This window comes from Natator depressus, chromosome 5 (assembly GCF_965152275.1).
Source record: "Natator depressus isolate rNatDep1 chromosome 5, rNatDep2.hap1, whole genome shotgun sequence".
NCBI classification, from domain to species: Eukaryota; Metazoa; Chordata; order Testudines; family Cheloniidae; genus Natator; species Natator depressus.
Genome location: NC_134238.1, coordinates 28,187,783 through 28,204,138, shown reverse-complemented (window position 1 = coordinate 28,204,138; position 16,356 = coordinate 28,187,783). Strand labels below are relative to the sequence as shown.

Sequence of the window (16,356 nt, the reverse complement as noted above, 5' to 3'; positions counted from 1 at the left end):
TGAAACCTCTCTTTATAATGCGCATGATAATCAAGGTGGGTCATTTCCAGCACTAATCCAGGTTTTCTCACCCCCCCCCCCACACACACACCCCTCTCCAAAAACCACACACACAAACTCACTCTCCTGCTGGCAATAGCTCATCTTACAATGTGCACAGCAATAATCCAAGTTTAACCAGAACGTCTTGGGGGGGAGTTGTAGGAAAAAACAAGGGGAGATAGGCTACCTTGCATAATGACTTAGCCACTCCCAGTCTCTATTCAAGCCCAAATTAATAGTATCCAATTTGCAAATGAATTCCAATTCAGCAGTTTCTCGCTGGAGTCTGGATTTGAAGTTTTTTTGCTTTAAGATAGCGACCCTCATGTCTGTGATTGCGTGACCAGAGAGATTGAAGTGTTCTCCGACTGGTTTATGAATGTTATAATTCTTAACATCTGATTTGTGTCCATTTATTCTTTTACGTAGAGACTGTCCAGTTTGACCAATGTACATGGCAGAGGGGCATTGCTGGCACATGATGGCATATATCACATTGGTGGATGTGCAGGTGAACGAGCCTCTGATAGTGTGGCCGATGTTGTTAGGCCCTGTGATGGTGTCCCCTGAATAGATATGTGGGCACAGTTGGCAACGGGCTTTGTTGCAAGGATAGGTTCCTGGGTTAGTGGTTCTGTTGTGTGGTATGTGGTTGTTGGTGAGTATTCGCTTCAGGTTGGGGGGCTGTCTGTAGGCAAGGACTGGCCTTTCTCCCAAGATTTGTGAGAGTGTTGGGTCATCCTTCAGGATAGGTTGTAGATCCTTAATAATGCGTTGGAGGGGTTTTAGTTGGGGGCTGAAGGTGACGGCTAGTGGCGTTCTGTTATTTTCTTTGTTAGGCCTGTCCTGTAGTAGGTGACTTCTGGGAACTCTTCTGGCTCTATCAATCTGTTTCTTCACTTCCGCAGGTGGGTATTGTAGTTGTAAGAATGCTTGATAGAGATCTTGTAGGTGTTTGTCTCTGTCTGAGGGGTTGGAGCAAATGCGGTTGTATCGCAGAGCTTGGCTGTAGACGATGGATCGTGTGGTGTGGTCAGGGTGAAAGCTGGAGGCATGTAGGTAGGAATAGCGGTCAGTAGGTTTCCGGTATAGGGTGGTGTTGATGTGACCATCGTTTATTAGCACTGTAGTGTCCAGGAAGTGGATCTCTTGTGTGGACTGGACCAGGCTGAGGTTGATGGTGGGAGGGAAATTGTTGAAATCATGGTGGAATTCCTCAAGGGCTTCTTTTCCATGGGTCCAGATGATGAAGATGTCATCAATATAGCGCAAGTAAAGTAGGGGCGTTATAAACCCCTCCAACGCATTATTAAGGATCTACAACCTATCCTGAAGGATGACCCAACACTCTCACAAATCTTGGGAGAAAGGCCAGTCCTTGCCTACAGACAGCCCCCCAACCTGAAGCGAATACTCACCAACAACCACATACCACACAACAGAACCACTAACCCAGGAACCTATCCTTGCAACAAAGCCCGTTGCCAACTGTGCCCACATATCTATTCAGGGAACACCATCACAGGGCCTAACAACATCGGCCACACTATCAGAGGCTCGTTCACCTGCACATCCACCAATGTGATATATGCCATCATGTGCCAGCAATGCCCCTCTGCCATGTACATTGGTCAAACTGGACAGTCTCTACGTAAAAGAATAAATGGACACAAATCAGATGTTAAGAATTATAACATTCATAAACCAGTCGGAGAACACTTCAATCTCTCTGGTCACGCAATCACAGACATGAGGGTCGCTATCTTAAAGCAAAAAAACTTCAAATCCAGACTCCAGCGAGAAACTGCTGAATTGGAATTCATTTGCAAATTGGATACTATTAATTTGGGCTTGAATAGAGACTGGGAGTGGCTAAGTCATTATGCAAGGTAGCCTATCTCCCCTTGTTTTTTTCCTACAAACCCCCCCCCCCCCCAAGACGTTCTGGTTAAACTTGGATTATTGCTGTGCACATTGTAAGATGAGCTATTGCCAGCAGGAGAGTGAGTTTGTGTGTGTGGTTTTTGGAGGGGGGGGTGCGCTTGGGGGGGGGTGAGAAAACCTGGATTAGTGCTGGAAATGACCCACCTTGATTATCATGCGCATTATAAAGAGAGGTTTCAAAGAGGGATGGGCTATTACCAGCAGGAGAGTGAGTTTGTATGTGTGTCTGTGGGGGAAAGGGCGGGGGGGGGGAAGGGTGAGAAAACCTGGATTTGTGCTGGAAATGGCCCTCCTTGATGATCACTTTAGATAAGCTGTTACCAGCAGGAGAGTGGGGTGGGAGGAAGTTTTGTTTCATGGTCTCTGTGTGTATATAATGTCTTCTGCAGTTTCCACGATATGCTATGCATCCGATGAAGTGAGCTGTAGCTCACGAAAGCTCATGCTCAAATAAACTGGTTAGTCTCTAAGGTGCCACAAGTACTCCTTTTCTTTTTTCTTTTTTTAGTTATGTTTTTCAAACTCTTGCACCTTATTTTTCAGGGTTTTTTTCCTCTGAGGCTTTTTTTTTTTCTTTTTTTTTACACTTTTGGTCATTTTAATTGGCTTTTTCATCTAGGAGCTTCACATCCAATACAATCAAATGAACTGACTGAAATGTTTGGGGAGCTACATTTATACTAGACATCGGCTGGTGCAAAACGGCTGGCAGAATCCCGACCTTGTGTATCCTTTAGGATAAAAAACCCTTGAGAAGTTGGGGGAGTTCTGTCAATATTTTGCTAAAGAAGTAACATCTAGGAATGAGCCCACAGAAATATACTTTCTGTGAAGCAGAATGATAGTTAAGTAGTTTTGCTTTCTGAGTGCTGTCGTGTTTGGTCACCCCACCTCAAGGCAGTTCTGCAGCAGATTTTGAGAACGTTCTGAGCAGGGTAATAAAAATTGTTAGTGGCATGTCAAAGTTTACATTTGACAAGAAACTTCAAAAACTAGGATTATTTATCCTGGAAAAGAAAAAATGCTAAGCAAGTTAAGTGACATTTTCAAAATTATGAAGAACATATAGAAAATGGATCAATCCTTTCCTTTTATCTTGTCACATAATATGAGAGCAGGGAAGTACCCAGTGAAACTAAGGCTGTAATTTAGGAAACAATAAAAGGTAACATTTCTAAAGCAGTATATTGTCAATCAACCTGTGAAATTTTCTACAGAAAGTTATGAAGACAAATGCGAGATAATTTTATGGTCAAAAATACATTTTTTTAATGTAAAGTAATCCATGTTTTTTCTGATCACCCAAGGTGAAACTGGTCACTTTTCAAGTCAGCAGAAAATTCTGCCCTTTCCTTATCCTCGTGTACAACATTGCACAATTTGTTATATGTGTATCATGAGGTGGTGGGTAGGAGATATCTCTTGAGGCATCAGGTACGGATAATGCTTGAGGCAGAATAAACAGCAAGATGGAGAACTCTCTTGTTGCATAAACATGTTTAGTAACCAGGTTTTTTTTTAGATGCACAACAGTGTGTTCATGTTTTTGAGATTGGGATCTGGCCATCAAAGAAAATGTTAGTTCTGATGACACTGGTTGAGTCAGCATTTTGTTCCGATATTGAACAGGAACAGGTATTTTATAGGAATCAAGAAAAATATTAATGTTACTGTTAGTTTTCTTTCCAGGACTAAGCCTGATCTTTGGACATAGGTGCCAGATTTGGTTAATTACAGCATATCAAGGAATATAGCCTGTTTACTTGCTTAATATGCATTGGAACATAGGTCCAAAGGTCCCTCTAGCCCAGTATCCTGACTCTTAGTAGTCAGCACTTGATGCTGCAGAGGAAGATGTAAGCAGCTGTGGGATAATCTACTCCCCACATAGGTCTCATCCTGTTATCTGATAGAGATTGTCTTAAACCCTGAAGCACAAAGTTTAATATCCCTTCTAAAATTTGTTAATTATGATAACTCTATATAATCTTGATATCCATATAAATATCCCCAACCTTTTTTAATTTTGTTAAATGATTGGACTCAATGACATCCTGTGGCAATGAGTTTCACAGTTTAATCACAAATTGTGTACAAAAGTATTTTATCAGTTTTAAATTTCCCACCATTTAAATTGGTTAAATGTCCTTTTATTCTTGTGTTATCATAGAGGAAGAACAGAAGTTCCCGAATTACCTTCTGTGGACCACTTATTATTTTATATACGTTTATCATGTCCCCTCTTATTTGCTTTCCTTTTAAGATACATAATCCCAGTCTTTTCAATCGGCCTTCATATGAAAGTTTTTCTAGGCCCTTGATCATTCTCATCACTCTTCTTCTGAACCCTCTTCGAGTTCTGCAATACCCTTTTTGAAAAGGGGTGAGCAATAGTACAGACAGTATTCCAAATGAAGTTGCACCATTGATTTATATAAAGGCATTATAATACACTATAATATCAGTCACTATCCTATACCTTATACATCCTAACATCTTGTTATTTTTTTCGCCGTTCCCTGCCAATGGGAGATGCGGGAAGCAGTGGCCAGGCCCTCGCCGCTTCCTGCAGCTCCCATTGGCCGGGAACAGTGAACTGCAGCCACTGGGAGCTGCGGGTGCCTGTGCAAATGTAAAGAAATGGCCTGGCGGCCTGCCAGCAGCTTGCCCTGATGGGCCCTGTGTGCCCACGGGCTGCAGTTTGCCCACCGCTATGTAATAGAGTTAATAAAATCTCTTTTTGAAACTTTCTCCTATCTTCAGGATTTGGCTTGGTCCTGATCTCAGTTATAACTTTGTTTTCACTTCAGAAAGTGCCATAGGAAAGACAAAGGTTCAAAGAAGTGTGAAACATTATTTTGCAGATCAGTACTTTTGAGAGAAGATGTGGTTTAATGGTATGAGCATGGGGATGGAAGTAAGGAACTTCTCAATTCTAATCTTTTCGCCCGTTGACTCATTGTGTGTCCTTGAGCAAATGGCTTAATCTCTCTGTTTCTTGATCTGTAAAATAGAGGTAAAAAGGCTCAATTTTTTAATGTTGGTACAGCACTTTGAAAATGTGAAGTGTTGTTAAAATGCTAATAATTTTTGTTGAAACTAAGCTATTATCACAAAGCAAGCCATTAACCATGCCAGCCTGGGCATTACAACTTTTGATATCTCAATTTTTCAGCTACCTATGAAATGTACAATGGCCTAGTAAGGTACTCCCTGGTAGGGCTTATTGTGAATAGAGCATGTTTAAAATATTACAGAAAGAAAGTTGGTAACATTAACAGTGGTCTGCAGAAAAGAGAAGATTTTATCTATACCACAAAGATAGCAAATATGGAGGGTTAATATCTAAAACAGTAGATGGTATCAAACTTATTAGAAAGTCATGGTGTCGATAGTTTGAGTTATTTCCTTTTTTGGTGTAGAACAATTCTGCATAACATGTATGCTACACACAGTAGTGCATAGTTGTCTTTCTAGAAGTTAGATCAGGGTGATTTTTCTGTTTATTTACATGTCAAGGTACAAACTGAGTCCTCTGGAAAGGATTTAGGGGGATCACTGTAGATTATCAACTGAACATGAGCTCCCAGTGTGATGCTGTAGCAAAAATGGGTAACACAGTTCTTTGATATATGGACATTGGTGAGACAGCTGCTAGAATACAGAGTCCAGTTCTGGTTTCCATATATTATAGAAGAACAAGAATCATTTTTGGTCTGAAAAACATGCCTTTCAATAAGAGACTAAAGGAATTCAAACTTTTCAGGTTATTGAAGAGGAAGTTGATCAGGTCTATAACTACCAGCACAGAGAGAAGTTAACTGAACCTAGAGGGCTCTTTAATCTAGCAGGTAAAGGCTGTACTGGATCCAATGGGGAGAAGTCAGCAAAGATCAAACTGGAAATAGGATATTAATTACTCTTACAGTTAAAAACATATATTTGCAATGGATCACAAAGGGAAGTGGTAAATTCTCCTTTACATGGAATCTTTAAATCAAGATTGGCTATATTTCTTAAATCCTGCTACAGGTTGTTAGGCTCGATGCAGAAATCACTGGATAAAATCTAAGATCTATGTTATCAAGGTGGTCAAACTAGTTTTTAAAAATTATATAAATCTTTGGGAATGCTAATATTTTACTGTAACCTCATTGAAAGGAACCAGTCAGCGTAGCTTTGGGTAACCTGAGCCTAATTTTCAAAGATCAAGCATATAGAAATAGCCATGCATATAGAAATATATGTAGTTACTTGCGAATCCCCAAATGGCTTATTAAAAGAAATTTAGACAAAAACATGGTGATTGTTTATAAGAAGTGCATAAATGTATGCCTGGCTTTTGAAAAATAACTCATTGTGTCATATTGATGATACATTGGGGATAGTACTGCCAGAAAAAAATCAAAGCTGTGGAAGGCATTTTTGAAAAGCTAGAGGGATTATCAGCCAAAGGAGTATGTAAAATTTAAACACAAAAAGGTATTCTCCACAGATTGGTTTTTCTTGATATCTTTATAGCTCCTAGCTAAATATTAGAACAGCAATGATATCTCTGTTTTGTCTTCACATTTTGTTAACCTGCGTTGTTTTCCCCCTTCTAGGGAAATTATTTTATGAAAAAACGTACCTTTAGAAATTAAAATAAAAAAAAAACTTTGTGAAAAATAAAAGCCACAAAGATGTGTGTATGTCATTAGACCTACATAATGCGTATGTATGTAACTTACAGATTTTGAAAACTTGATTGCTTGAACTGAAATAAAAATACCTGCTAGTTTTTATTGACCTGCCATGGCACATATACCACACACCTATAGTTAATTCAAATAAGTTTGAAAGCAATTGGTTGCTTTCTGTTAAAAAAAAAAAAAATTATAATACTCTCACAGGAGAATGAGAATATGATTAATTTGTTCCAAATAAAAATATATATACGTTTTCTTTCATTTTCTATTATATGTATTTGCCTACTAAATATCATTTTCTTTGACGATGTTTTTCTTGTTTAAAACTTTTTTTATGCACTAGGATCTCTCATTTGTGTTAGGCAGGACTAGATAAAAAATAGATTCGCTATAGCTTGTGCTTACTCATATCTGCCTTTGAATGACAAATATAGATATGTTTTAATTACAATGGTTTCGTATTTTTTCTAGCTCCTTTCTGAGTTACAAGGGAGGCAGTGTTACCCAGTGGTTAGAGCACTGGACTGGGACTCAGGAGATGTGAGTTCTGTTCCTTGCTCTGTGATTGGTCTGCTTGTGCCTTTGGGCAAGTCACTTCATTCTATGACTCAGTTTTCCCATCTGTAAAAATGGAGATAATGGTACTGAACTTTGTAAGGCATTGAGATGTACTGAGAAAAGCACTGTATAAGAACTAGGTGGTGATGGTGATATTATTTATTATTGTTATTATTATTTATTATCATCATCAAGAACAACACATACAATGTAATTCTGAAATTCAGCATTTTATTTGGGAATCTTGCCAAAGTTTCATCAAGTTCATATAAGCTAAAACGTAAACTCACAACTCTAGTGAATGGGATGGGTAAAACTGGATTCATTTAATTCAACCCAGAATATAGTTTGACTTTGCTCTATGAAAGAAAGGAAGGCTTCATGAATAAATCTGTATGATTTCCAGCACAAAAAATGTCAAGTTAAAATTGAAAGCATATATCAAGGCTGCAACTGGTCTTAGTACAAATTACCTTTGAAAAATGTAAACAAATAAAAAATGGAACCCCTCTAATGTATGAAACCCAGAAAATAGAGTTAAGTTTGCTAACAGGGCACCTGAACTACCTTAACTTTGCCTGTGTGCAGATGCTAGTCTATCATCTTCCCTTTTCTGTATGTAGAGTATTATTTGGGATGTGCAGCACTGAACATTGATTGTGTGTCTCTGATGCTAAGTGATCTTAATAATCTTTGTTCTTTTGATGTAAGCATTATAATTTCAGCCTATGAAGTTTGTATATGAAGGACTGACTCCTGCATGGAGTTGTAAAGCTTGATCCTGCAAGGGCTGAGCACTTCTGTGAGTTAGAGTCCTCAGCCCTTTGCCAGATCTGTCCCTTAAGGAGGAATGAGGAATGATTCCCTTCAGCACGCTATTTGTGTAATTGGAAAGTGGTAAAATTTTTCTAAGTACTGTGTATAACCATTGAAAAGAGCCACACTCAGACAAGGATTTCTAGATTTTGTGGTCACAGAGAATTACACTCTTCACTAATTATGGATAAGGTAATATGAGGTCTTGATATTTTTCAGGACAGTGTTTTAAGGTACCTTGTTTGAGACGTGCAATTCCTTGATTTCTAACATTTGAATTAAAATAAAAAAGCCGTCCAAAATGTTTTTGGAAGATGTTACGGAGTTTGGGGTACAATCCAAACAAGTCAGGGGGTTTGTCACCTCTTACCCTGTAACCCTGAGTGCCTCACAATGCTTTGCCACTATAGCTCCCAGCCTGGGATGTTCACGGTCAGCAACAAGTCTGCAGGTCACACCCTGAGTGTCTGTGTGCTATGCAGCCAGGCCTGGTTCACCAACTCTGACCCCAGCAGCCGGTCTGCAGCCCACAGCCCCATTCTGGCTTCCAACAGCCTTGGTTACAACCAGCAAGGTGACCCCAACACACTCCCAGTCCCAGATTTTCCCAAAGCCATGTGCTCTTCAACATCTAGCCCTCTCCTGGACAGTTCAGAGGTATATAATAAGGTTATTTTAAAGAGAGAAAAGCACATCACAGCTTATTAACTTAACTGGGGTAAATATACCATTTCCTGCAAACACAGCAGGGGATAGATTAAGTGATGCCAAGTGAAAAGGAATAAAGTATTACAAGCAAATAAAGTGAAAACATGCGCCTTAAAGTCTAAAACTTAATATAGCAAGGTAGAGGCTTTGTTCAAGATGGTTTCTCTCACCAATCTTCCTTCTTCCTAGAAATGGCTGACTTTCTTTCAGTCAGGACCTTCCACAGAAGTACAAGGGGCTGGCTTCCCTTCTCTTCCTGTATGAAAGATGTTTGTCAAATCTGTATTCAGTTCCCAGAGACTTCAAACACCCTCACCCTCCTTGGTTGAGATCCATCTTTCTCAGCTTGCAAGATCTCTGTTCCCTTATGTCTGTCTAGTGATGGATAACTTAAGGGTTCTCTGCCCCTCTCTGTATAGTCCAGTAAACCTTTGATAAGCATATCTGTAAAAGTTAAGTGACGTTGTTGCAAGAGGCAGGATGACCTCATGCTGTTCTTCCCTTCCTGTGGGCTTCCCATCTCCTGTTGAGTTCTATGTAAATGAGGCTTCCATTGTTTTTGGTCACATCTTCCTTAATTTCTTTGAATACATGACATTCTCCTGACTGGGAGAGACCTGTTTCTCCCTTTGTTTGGGTCACAGACTGTAAAGCATAATATTAATAGTATTCATAATTCCTTATGTAACGTTAATACATACAGTTCACAGTGATATTAATCACTACAGTGTCATTGACTTTCATAGAAGACCTCTCCCAGTACACTTTTATAATTCAATAATATTGTACACAATCAGTTGATTCAAATGCTTATCACTTGAGGTTCAGCCCTCTTATCTTTTTAGATCAGTAAATCTTTGCAATATATTATTTGAAAATAAAACCAGACCAAGGTTCTGTCTCCTTCTGGATGTAGATGCTATGTGTCTCCCCCCACCCATTTGCTAGCTTAATAGCTTTATGTACCTAATATGTAAATAGATCTTCATTGTCTCTGCCTGATGACCAGGCTGGTCAGAGAAGCAAACACATTCCTTTGTCTAGGGCAGACCTGTTAACAACTCCCCTGACGTGCCTGGTTTAAACCCATTTTAATCATCATTCTAGCATGTATCCACAACTCTTAATACACACCCTGTATGTACATCACACAAGAATATTAATGATCAGTAAGTCACAGGTATTACATTTTCCAGTGATATATTACATATATTATAACCATACTGAGTTGGGGTACGCTGAATTGGTCAGGCCAGTGGAAACTCATTGCCTATTATGCTGCAGAAGATAATATCTACTCTAATGACTGATAAACCACTGATATGTGCCAGCAACATTAATATTAATAGAGATTTTGTGTTAGAATTTCCTTTGTTTTTAAAATAATAATAGAATGGATAAACTGTGGTTTTGGGGGCTTCCTCCCGAACCCCCCACCCCTTATTGCTGACAGCACCCCAACCCCCATGAGTAGGACATCCACTTCTGCCCCATGCCCACATGCTGTCCCACCAGTGACTCAATGATTGGTTGGGGAGCCATGAAAGTGGGTTCCAGTTGGAGGTTACTGCTACTTTGCATGCGCTCAAGAACAGCCCAATGGTATGTGTGGCAGGGAACACTAGCTCTTCTTCCCCTTCTTCATCTGATGAACCTCCTCTGGTCAGCAATGGAACTCCCCTTCTGATGAGCCCTATGAGGTTTATTAGATGGAGAAAGTTGGGAAGCACTAATGCTTTCCCCCAACTTCTGTTTCTGCAGCCTGAGCTATTCTTGAGCATCCCACTTTCCTCCCCTTTGAATCATGAACACTCGTCAGAATGACCAGCACCAATCATATGGAGTTAATGTTAATTACCCAGTTTTAATATACATTTATTTTGCTTGTCCTGTTTTGTTTCTTCATTCTGTCTCTCCTATTCAGGGAACAAAAGGAAAAAACAGGTTTTGGCGCGTGTGTGTGTGTGAGCATTCCACATGCACTGGATTAGAGGAAGAGTAGGTGAAAGGGACTCTGCTTTGATGAACTGCCTGTGGATTTTCAGAATGAAGCTCCGATTCCTTTGGCTTCTTCCCCCAGATCTCCTAAACTGAATCCTCACTTCTCTATCATCACCCCCATGCACAGCTCAGATTCCCCTCATTAAGGGGTCTTCTAACGTTCACGGGTTCCCTAGGTTGTGTACCAAGAGCAGGAATAGTGCTGCATATCCAGACAAGGATCCTAAGACTCTCTGAGAGAGGAGAGAGGATTGTTAATCTACAAATAGTTTGGAGTCAGTGCTACTTAATTAAACCTAAAGCAGTTATAATGTTTAGGGTCTGATTATACTGAATATGTACCTTTACTGTTACATATTCATTTTCCACTAAAGTTAGATGCAAAAGAAAAATACTAGGAGATGTTGACTGGTATAGAGAAAAGGATAGAGGGTAGTTTATTGTGTAGTTTGATAACTGCTCTTGAGTTAGCTTAATTTTTATTACAAACAGAATTTATGGTTTTCATCAAATATTTACTGGAATATCAGCTTTTACATCTGTATCTTATAGCCCCACACAGTTTTTTCAGTAGCATGTCTGACATTTAATAAACTACAAACTTTTTCTTTTAAAAGAATGAGCCAAGAAAGCTTTCGATTAGAGGTAAAACTCTGTAGAAGGGAGATTCCCCCCCCCCCCCTGCATATTATTACACTGAACAGCATGCTTCACCTTTGAGGCTCATACTCAGTTTTGTTTGTAGAACAACAATGGCATAATTTTTTTAGAATTAAAGTGTGTATGAACTTTCTGCATATTTGTAAAATAGATTTTCTACTAATGCAGTGGTTCTCAAACTTTTTTTTTCTCGGACCACTTGAAAATTGCTGAGGGTCTCGGTGGACCACTTAATGATCTTTCCAAATGTTGTTTGTACCATTAGTTAACTGTTGTAAAGCGCTTTGTATAAAAGCGCTATATAAAAAAATTTAATAATTAACATGTTTTTGTTCTACAAATAAACTCATATTTTAATATCGGTAGTCTTATCTTTGACGTATGATGGATGTGCCCTCTGACCCCCACTATGGCAGCTCTCAAGCTGGGGCTGGGAAGGAGGGGCGTCTCTCCCCCACCGCAGCAGCCCCCAAGTTGGGACTGGGAAGGAGGGGGGTCTCTCCCCCACCACAGCAGCCACAGAGCTGAGGCTGGGAAGGAGGGCCGTCTCTCCTCGGTAGCTGCAGCCCTGGAGCTGGGGAAAGTCGCCTCTTTCTCTGGCCGCTGTAGCCCTGCACGTCCCAAATTCCGCCCACCCACTCTTCTCACCCCACTGCCACCTACCCCCTATTCCCCACAAGGCCTTCACCTCATGTTACATATGCGTCTTTTCCTGGGTCAAGGCACCTAATTAGTGGAGCCACGCCTGCGCTTTCATTCTCTTGTGTGCAGCCACCCAGGCGCACATCTTAGAGGGAACTATCTGCGGACCACCTGAGTGGAGCTCACGGACGACGGGTGCTCCACGGACCACAGTTTGTACCTCTGTACTAATGGACGTATTTACATTTTTAACAATAAACTTAATGCTTTGAGAGAGGGTCAGATGAATTACACCTGAAATGTCTTATTTATACATAAGCAACAACAGTCAGTGGTGGGGTCAGAAGAACGAGTAATTTTTCTGTAATTGGTACAGCCCCTACCCACAAATAGGTCTCAATCCTACTGTGCCTTCCTTACAGTTCAAGTAGGTAGTTTTGGAGTGCTGCTCTCCGACAGTGGTCTTTCCTCTTTGATCACTCTGCCTTAAGTTCATAGGTTGAACTGAGAGCAGTGCTAATGAAATTAATGCTCATCATTCTGTTCCAATAGCTGGGAGAGCACACCTGGGCTCCGTGCCTCCCCGGAAGCAGCGACATCCTCCTTGCCCACCTCCTGGGCAGAGGCATGGCCAGGCATTGTACGCTGCCTGTGCCCAGAGCTCTGGCTTCGCAGCTCATATTGGCCAGGAACCGTGGCCAATGGGAGCTACAGGGGCAGTGCCTGCAGGTGGTGCAGAGCTGCCTGTCCATGCCTCCGCCTAGGAGCTGAGTGAGGGGGATGTCACTGCTTCCGGGGAGCCCCCCCAGGTAAGTGCTGCCCAGAGCTCGCCTCACCCCATCCCGTGCCCCACCTTCTGCCCCCTCCCACACCCAAACTCTGCTGCTACTAGCTAGGGGCGTGCACAGTGACCCAAGACTGCCCCAGCAGCGGCCAGTGCGACTGGCGCAGGGGCTGCCTGAGCTGCCCGGGGCGCTGGCCGCTGCAGAAGTCACGGAGGTTCTGTGACCCCCATGACAAACTCACAGCCTTACTCATGATTGAACTGAGGGATTTCCATGCTTATCTAATCCTTTTTGCTATTTAACATTTATATTGTGATAGTGCTGTGCTAGACATTGTACAAACACATAGCAAATGACAGTCCCTGCCCCAAAGTGTTGACAGTCTAAAAGACATCTTGCTACCCCGGCTGAGATTGCCAGCAATTATAATGAAATGTGGACACTTGTCTACTAAGAATGAAGTGAGGTCATAAATACTAAGTTGGTGGTTTAACTTTGAGAAAATGTGAAAACACATTGAAACATCCCTTTGGCTTATATTTAACTTGAATTCTAAACATAGTTGTCAGCCATTTTCATCTGTAAACTTTTTTAAAAGGGTAATTATAGCTGAAGCACTAGTGACAATCATAGTTTGATTGCCCAAGGGGTTTCCATTATAACCTGTTTTCTGTCACTCATAAAGTTCTGAAATCTTCATCTATTGGGCTGAAATTCTCCAGACCTGGTCCCTGCCAGAGAGAGGTTTTTTTTTTTTTTTTTTTTAAGAAAGATGGGATAAAAACAGCTGAAAGCTATTTTGAGTATGAAAAATGTGTGTGTAAAATTTTTCCAGTTTTATACATATTACATAAAAAGTTGCAGTATATATATCTTGTGACTAATTTTAATAGGTCTAGCGCCTAAGCAACTGAGTTAAAAGCTGAAATTTATCAGAGAGAAAGCCCTCCTTGAGGACAAGTGCCTTTGAATACAGTGGAAAAAATCATTATGATTTGATCACTTTATGTGCATTTGAAAATTGCATTTAACAGGCACAATAGTTTATTGGTGTAAAAATATGTGATATTTTTAACACTGATCCATGAGAAAGGTAGGCTGCACTGTTCATGCATGTATACATGGCTAATTTGGCTGTATATTTAAAATAGATACATTCAGTTAAAGTTTACACAGTATAGGCCTGATCAAAACTTATAGAAGTCAATGGAAAGACCCCATTAACTTAAGCAGGCAGTGGATCAGGACATGTATGAATCAGTTGTCTATACCAGTGGTTTTCAAACTTTTTTTCCTGAGGACCCACTTGAAGAAAATTGTTGATGCCCGTAACCCAACGGAGCTGGGGATGAGAGGTTTGGGTGTGGGAGGGGCTCAGGGCTGGGGCAGAGGGTTGGGATGTGGGGGTGAGGGATGAGGGGTTCGGGGTGTGTGTGGGGGGATGGATTTTGCAGTCATGGGATCAGAGAATATGTGGAGCCCCATCCAACAGCATTCCTAGTATTTATCTCAGGCCTTGTCTAAATTAGAAAAATTGCACTGGTGTAATGAAATTAATATAAATTCTGTCTCATTACACTTGTGGAAACCCCTAATGTAAACACACTTAAACCAATTTAAAATCTTAAATATATCAATTTAGCTTAAGTAGTACTTGTCTAATAGATAAAGCCTTAGCCTTTTTCATTTTCAGTCTGCTTCTTTCCATGTTCCCTGTTGGAGGACAACCTAATGCCTAGCAGTCAAATATTTTCCCAGTCACGTTGATGACTGAATCTTTAAATTTTAAGACCACAGTCAGTGCTCCGGTTTACACAGAATATTCTGTTATATTTGAAATTAAAGAAAGATAATTTGATTTACTTTTTAATATGATCTTTTAAAAAATAGGGATTATGATTAAATGCAATGTAGTGATTATACATTGAGTATCTCTTTAGTTGCAGTAGAAAAAATAAAACGGATAGCCAAATTTTAGTAGGCTTCTTAGACTGGAAAGAATTTTAAAAGGAAATCTACGTCAAGAGTGATCAGATGGGATGTTTTTTTCTTTGGTTGTGATTAAAAGAGATTTGCTACTATTTAATCCCAAATCAAGGGACAGAGAAGAAGGATGGTTTTGAAATTAAGGAATTGGACTGAGATTCAGGAGATCTGGTTACAGTTCTCAGTTCTGCCAAGGGCTTACTATGGGGCCTGTGGCAAGTCACTGAGATTTTCAGAAGTGCTCGGCACCCACAATCAGGGTCAGATTTTCAAGAGAGCTCATCTTTTAGGCATCAAAATAAGTAGTTATTTTTTCCAAATGAGCCCAGCATGTTGAGTGCTGATCTGTTTTGAAACTCTGTACATAAGTGGAAGCTGTTGGGTTCAGAACATTTGTAAAAAATCTGGCTCCAGTTGTCAGACCTGAGCACTTGAACACCTACTTCTTAATCTCTCGGTGCCTCAGTTCTCCCATCTGTAAAATGGAGGTAATAGTTCCCTGTATTGTGGGGTGTCTTGAGATATTACAAATATTAATATTTGTAAGATGCGCCAATACTTTGGTGGTGAGGATGATATCAGTTGAAATACCCAGTCTAAACGATTCATAAACATAGTGAGAACATAATATTGTTTTAATAACTACAGGTACTGGGATGCTGTTCACAAATGGGATGAAGCACTTCAGTTAACTCCAGAAGATGCTGCACTTTATGAAATGAAATCACAGGTAACTCATGAAAATTCTTTGTTAATTTAGAAATCCAAAGTTATATTGTAGTCTTAAACAGATTATGCCTAAAACCCTGTCACCACTTGTGTATGTAAAAGGAGAGTGCAACTGCACATGAGCCACTGAGTTGAAGAAATATTGCTTGTTATAGGCTCAGGGATAGATCCCTTTCTCCTCTTTCAGCATAACAGGGAATCTTCTACAGGTTAGAGTATTTTTACCCTTGCCAAGTGTGTCATAATAACATCTCTGTCCAGGTATGAATTCAACGTCTAAATGTAAATTTTAAATTCAGACATTGAAAAATTATATTTATTATCATTACTCCAGGTAAGTAAAGATCTCCGAATCTGCCATTAATAATCCATATGATCTTACTGAAGAATTAGTTTATTGCCACCTCCTTCCTTTTTTCTCACCCCCCCCCCTTCAAAAAAAGAATATATGGTATATGAAATACATGCCCCATATTTTGGTGTCCACTTACTGGCACAGACAAACTTTGGAGGAAAATGCATTTAGTCAAATACATTCGTTGGTCTCAACCATCCAGGCTCTGTTTCAGGGCTGTTTTGATGGGTTAAGGCTCCAGCAACCACCAACACAGCACTGAAACCTTGATATGTAATGTCCCTTTTCTATTCAAGCGGCTAGTGAAATTTTGGGGCCATGGGGACTTTCCAGTTAGAAGTAGAAATTTATGGAGTCTGGTATTCTCTTTGATGCAATCTTGTTTATTTACAAGGAAAGTACAAAGCTCCGCTTCTCCAAAGGCAGGAGGAACTACGAACAA

General features: G+C 40.2%; 1 protein-coding gene across 1 annotated transcript in view; it reads left to right on the top strand.

The window, feature by feature from the left end:
• Positions 1-16,356, top strand: part of TTC33 (tetratricopeptide repeat domain 33) — a 124,592-nt gene that overhangs the window by 51,432 nt on the left and 56,804 nt on the right. The window contains exon 3 of the mRNA XM_074952502.1: positions 15,479-15,560. Within this exon, the coding sequence (XP_074808603.1) occupies positions 15,479-15,560 (82 nt within the window). The remainder of the gene's footprint in view (positions 1-15,478; positions 15,561-16,356) is intronic.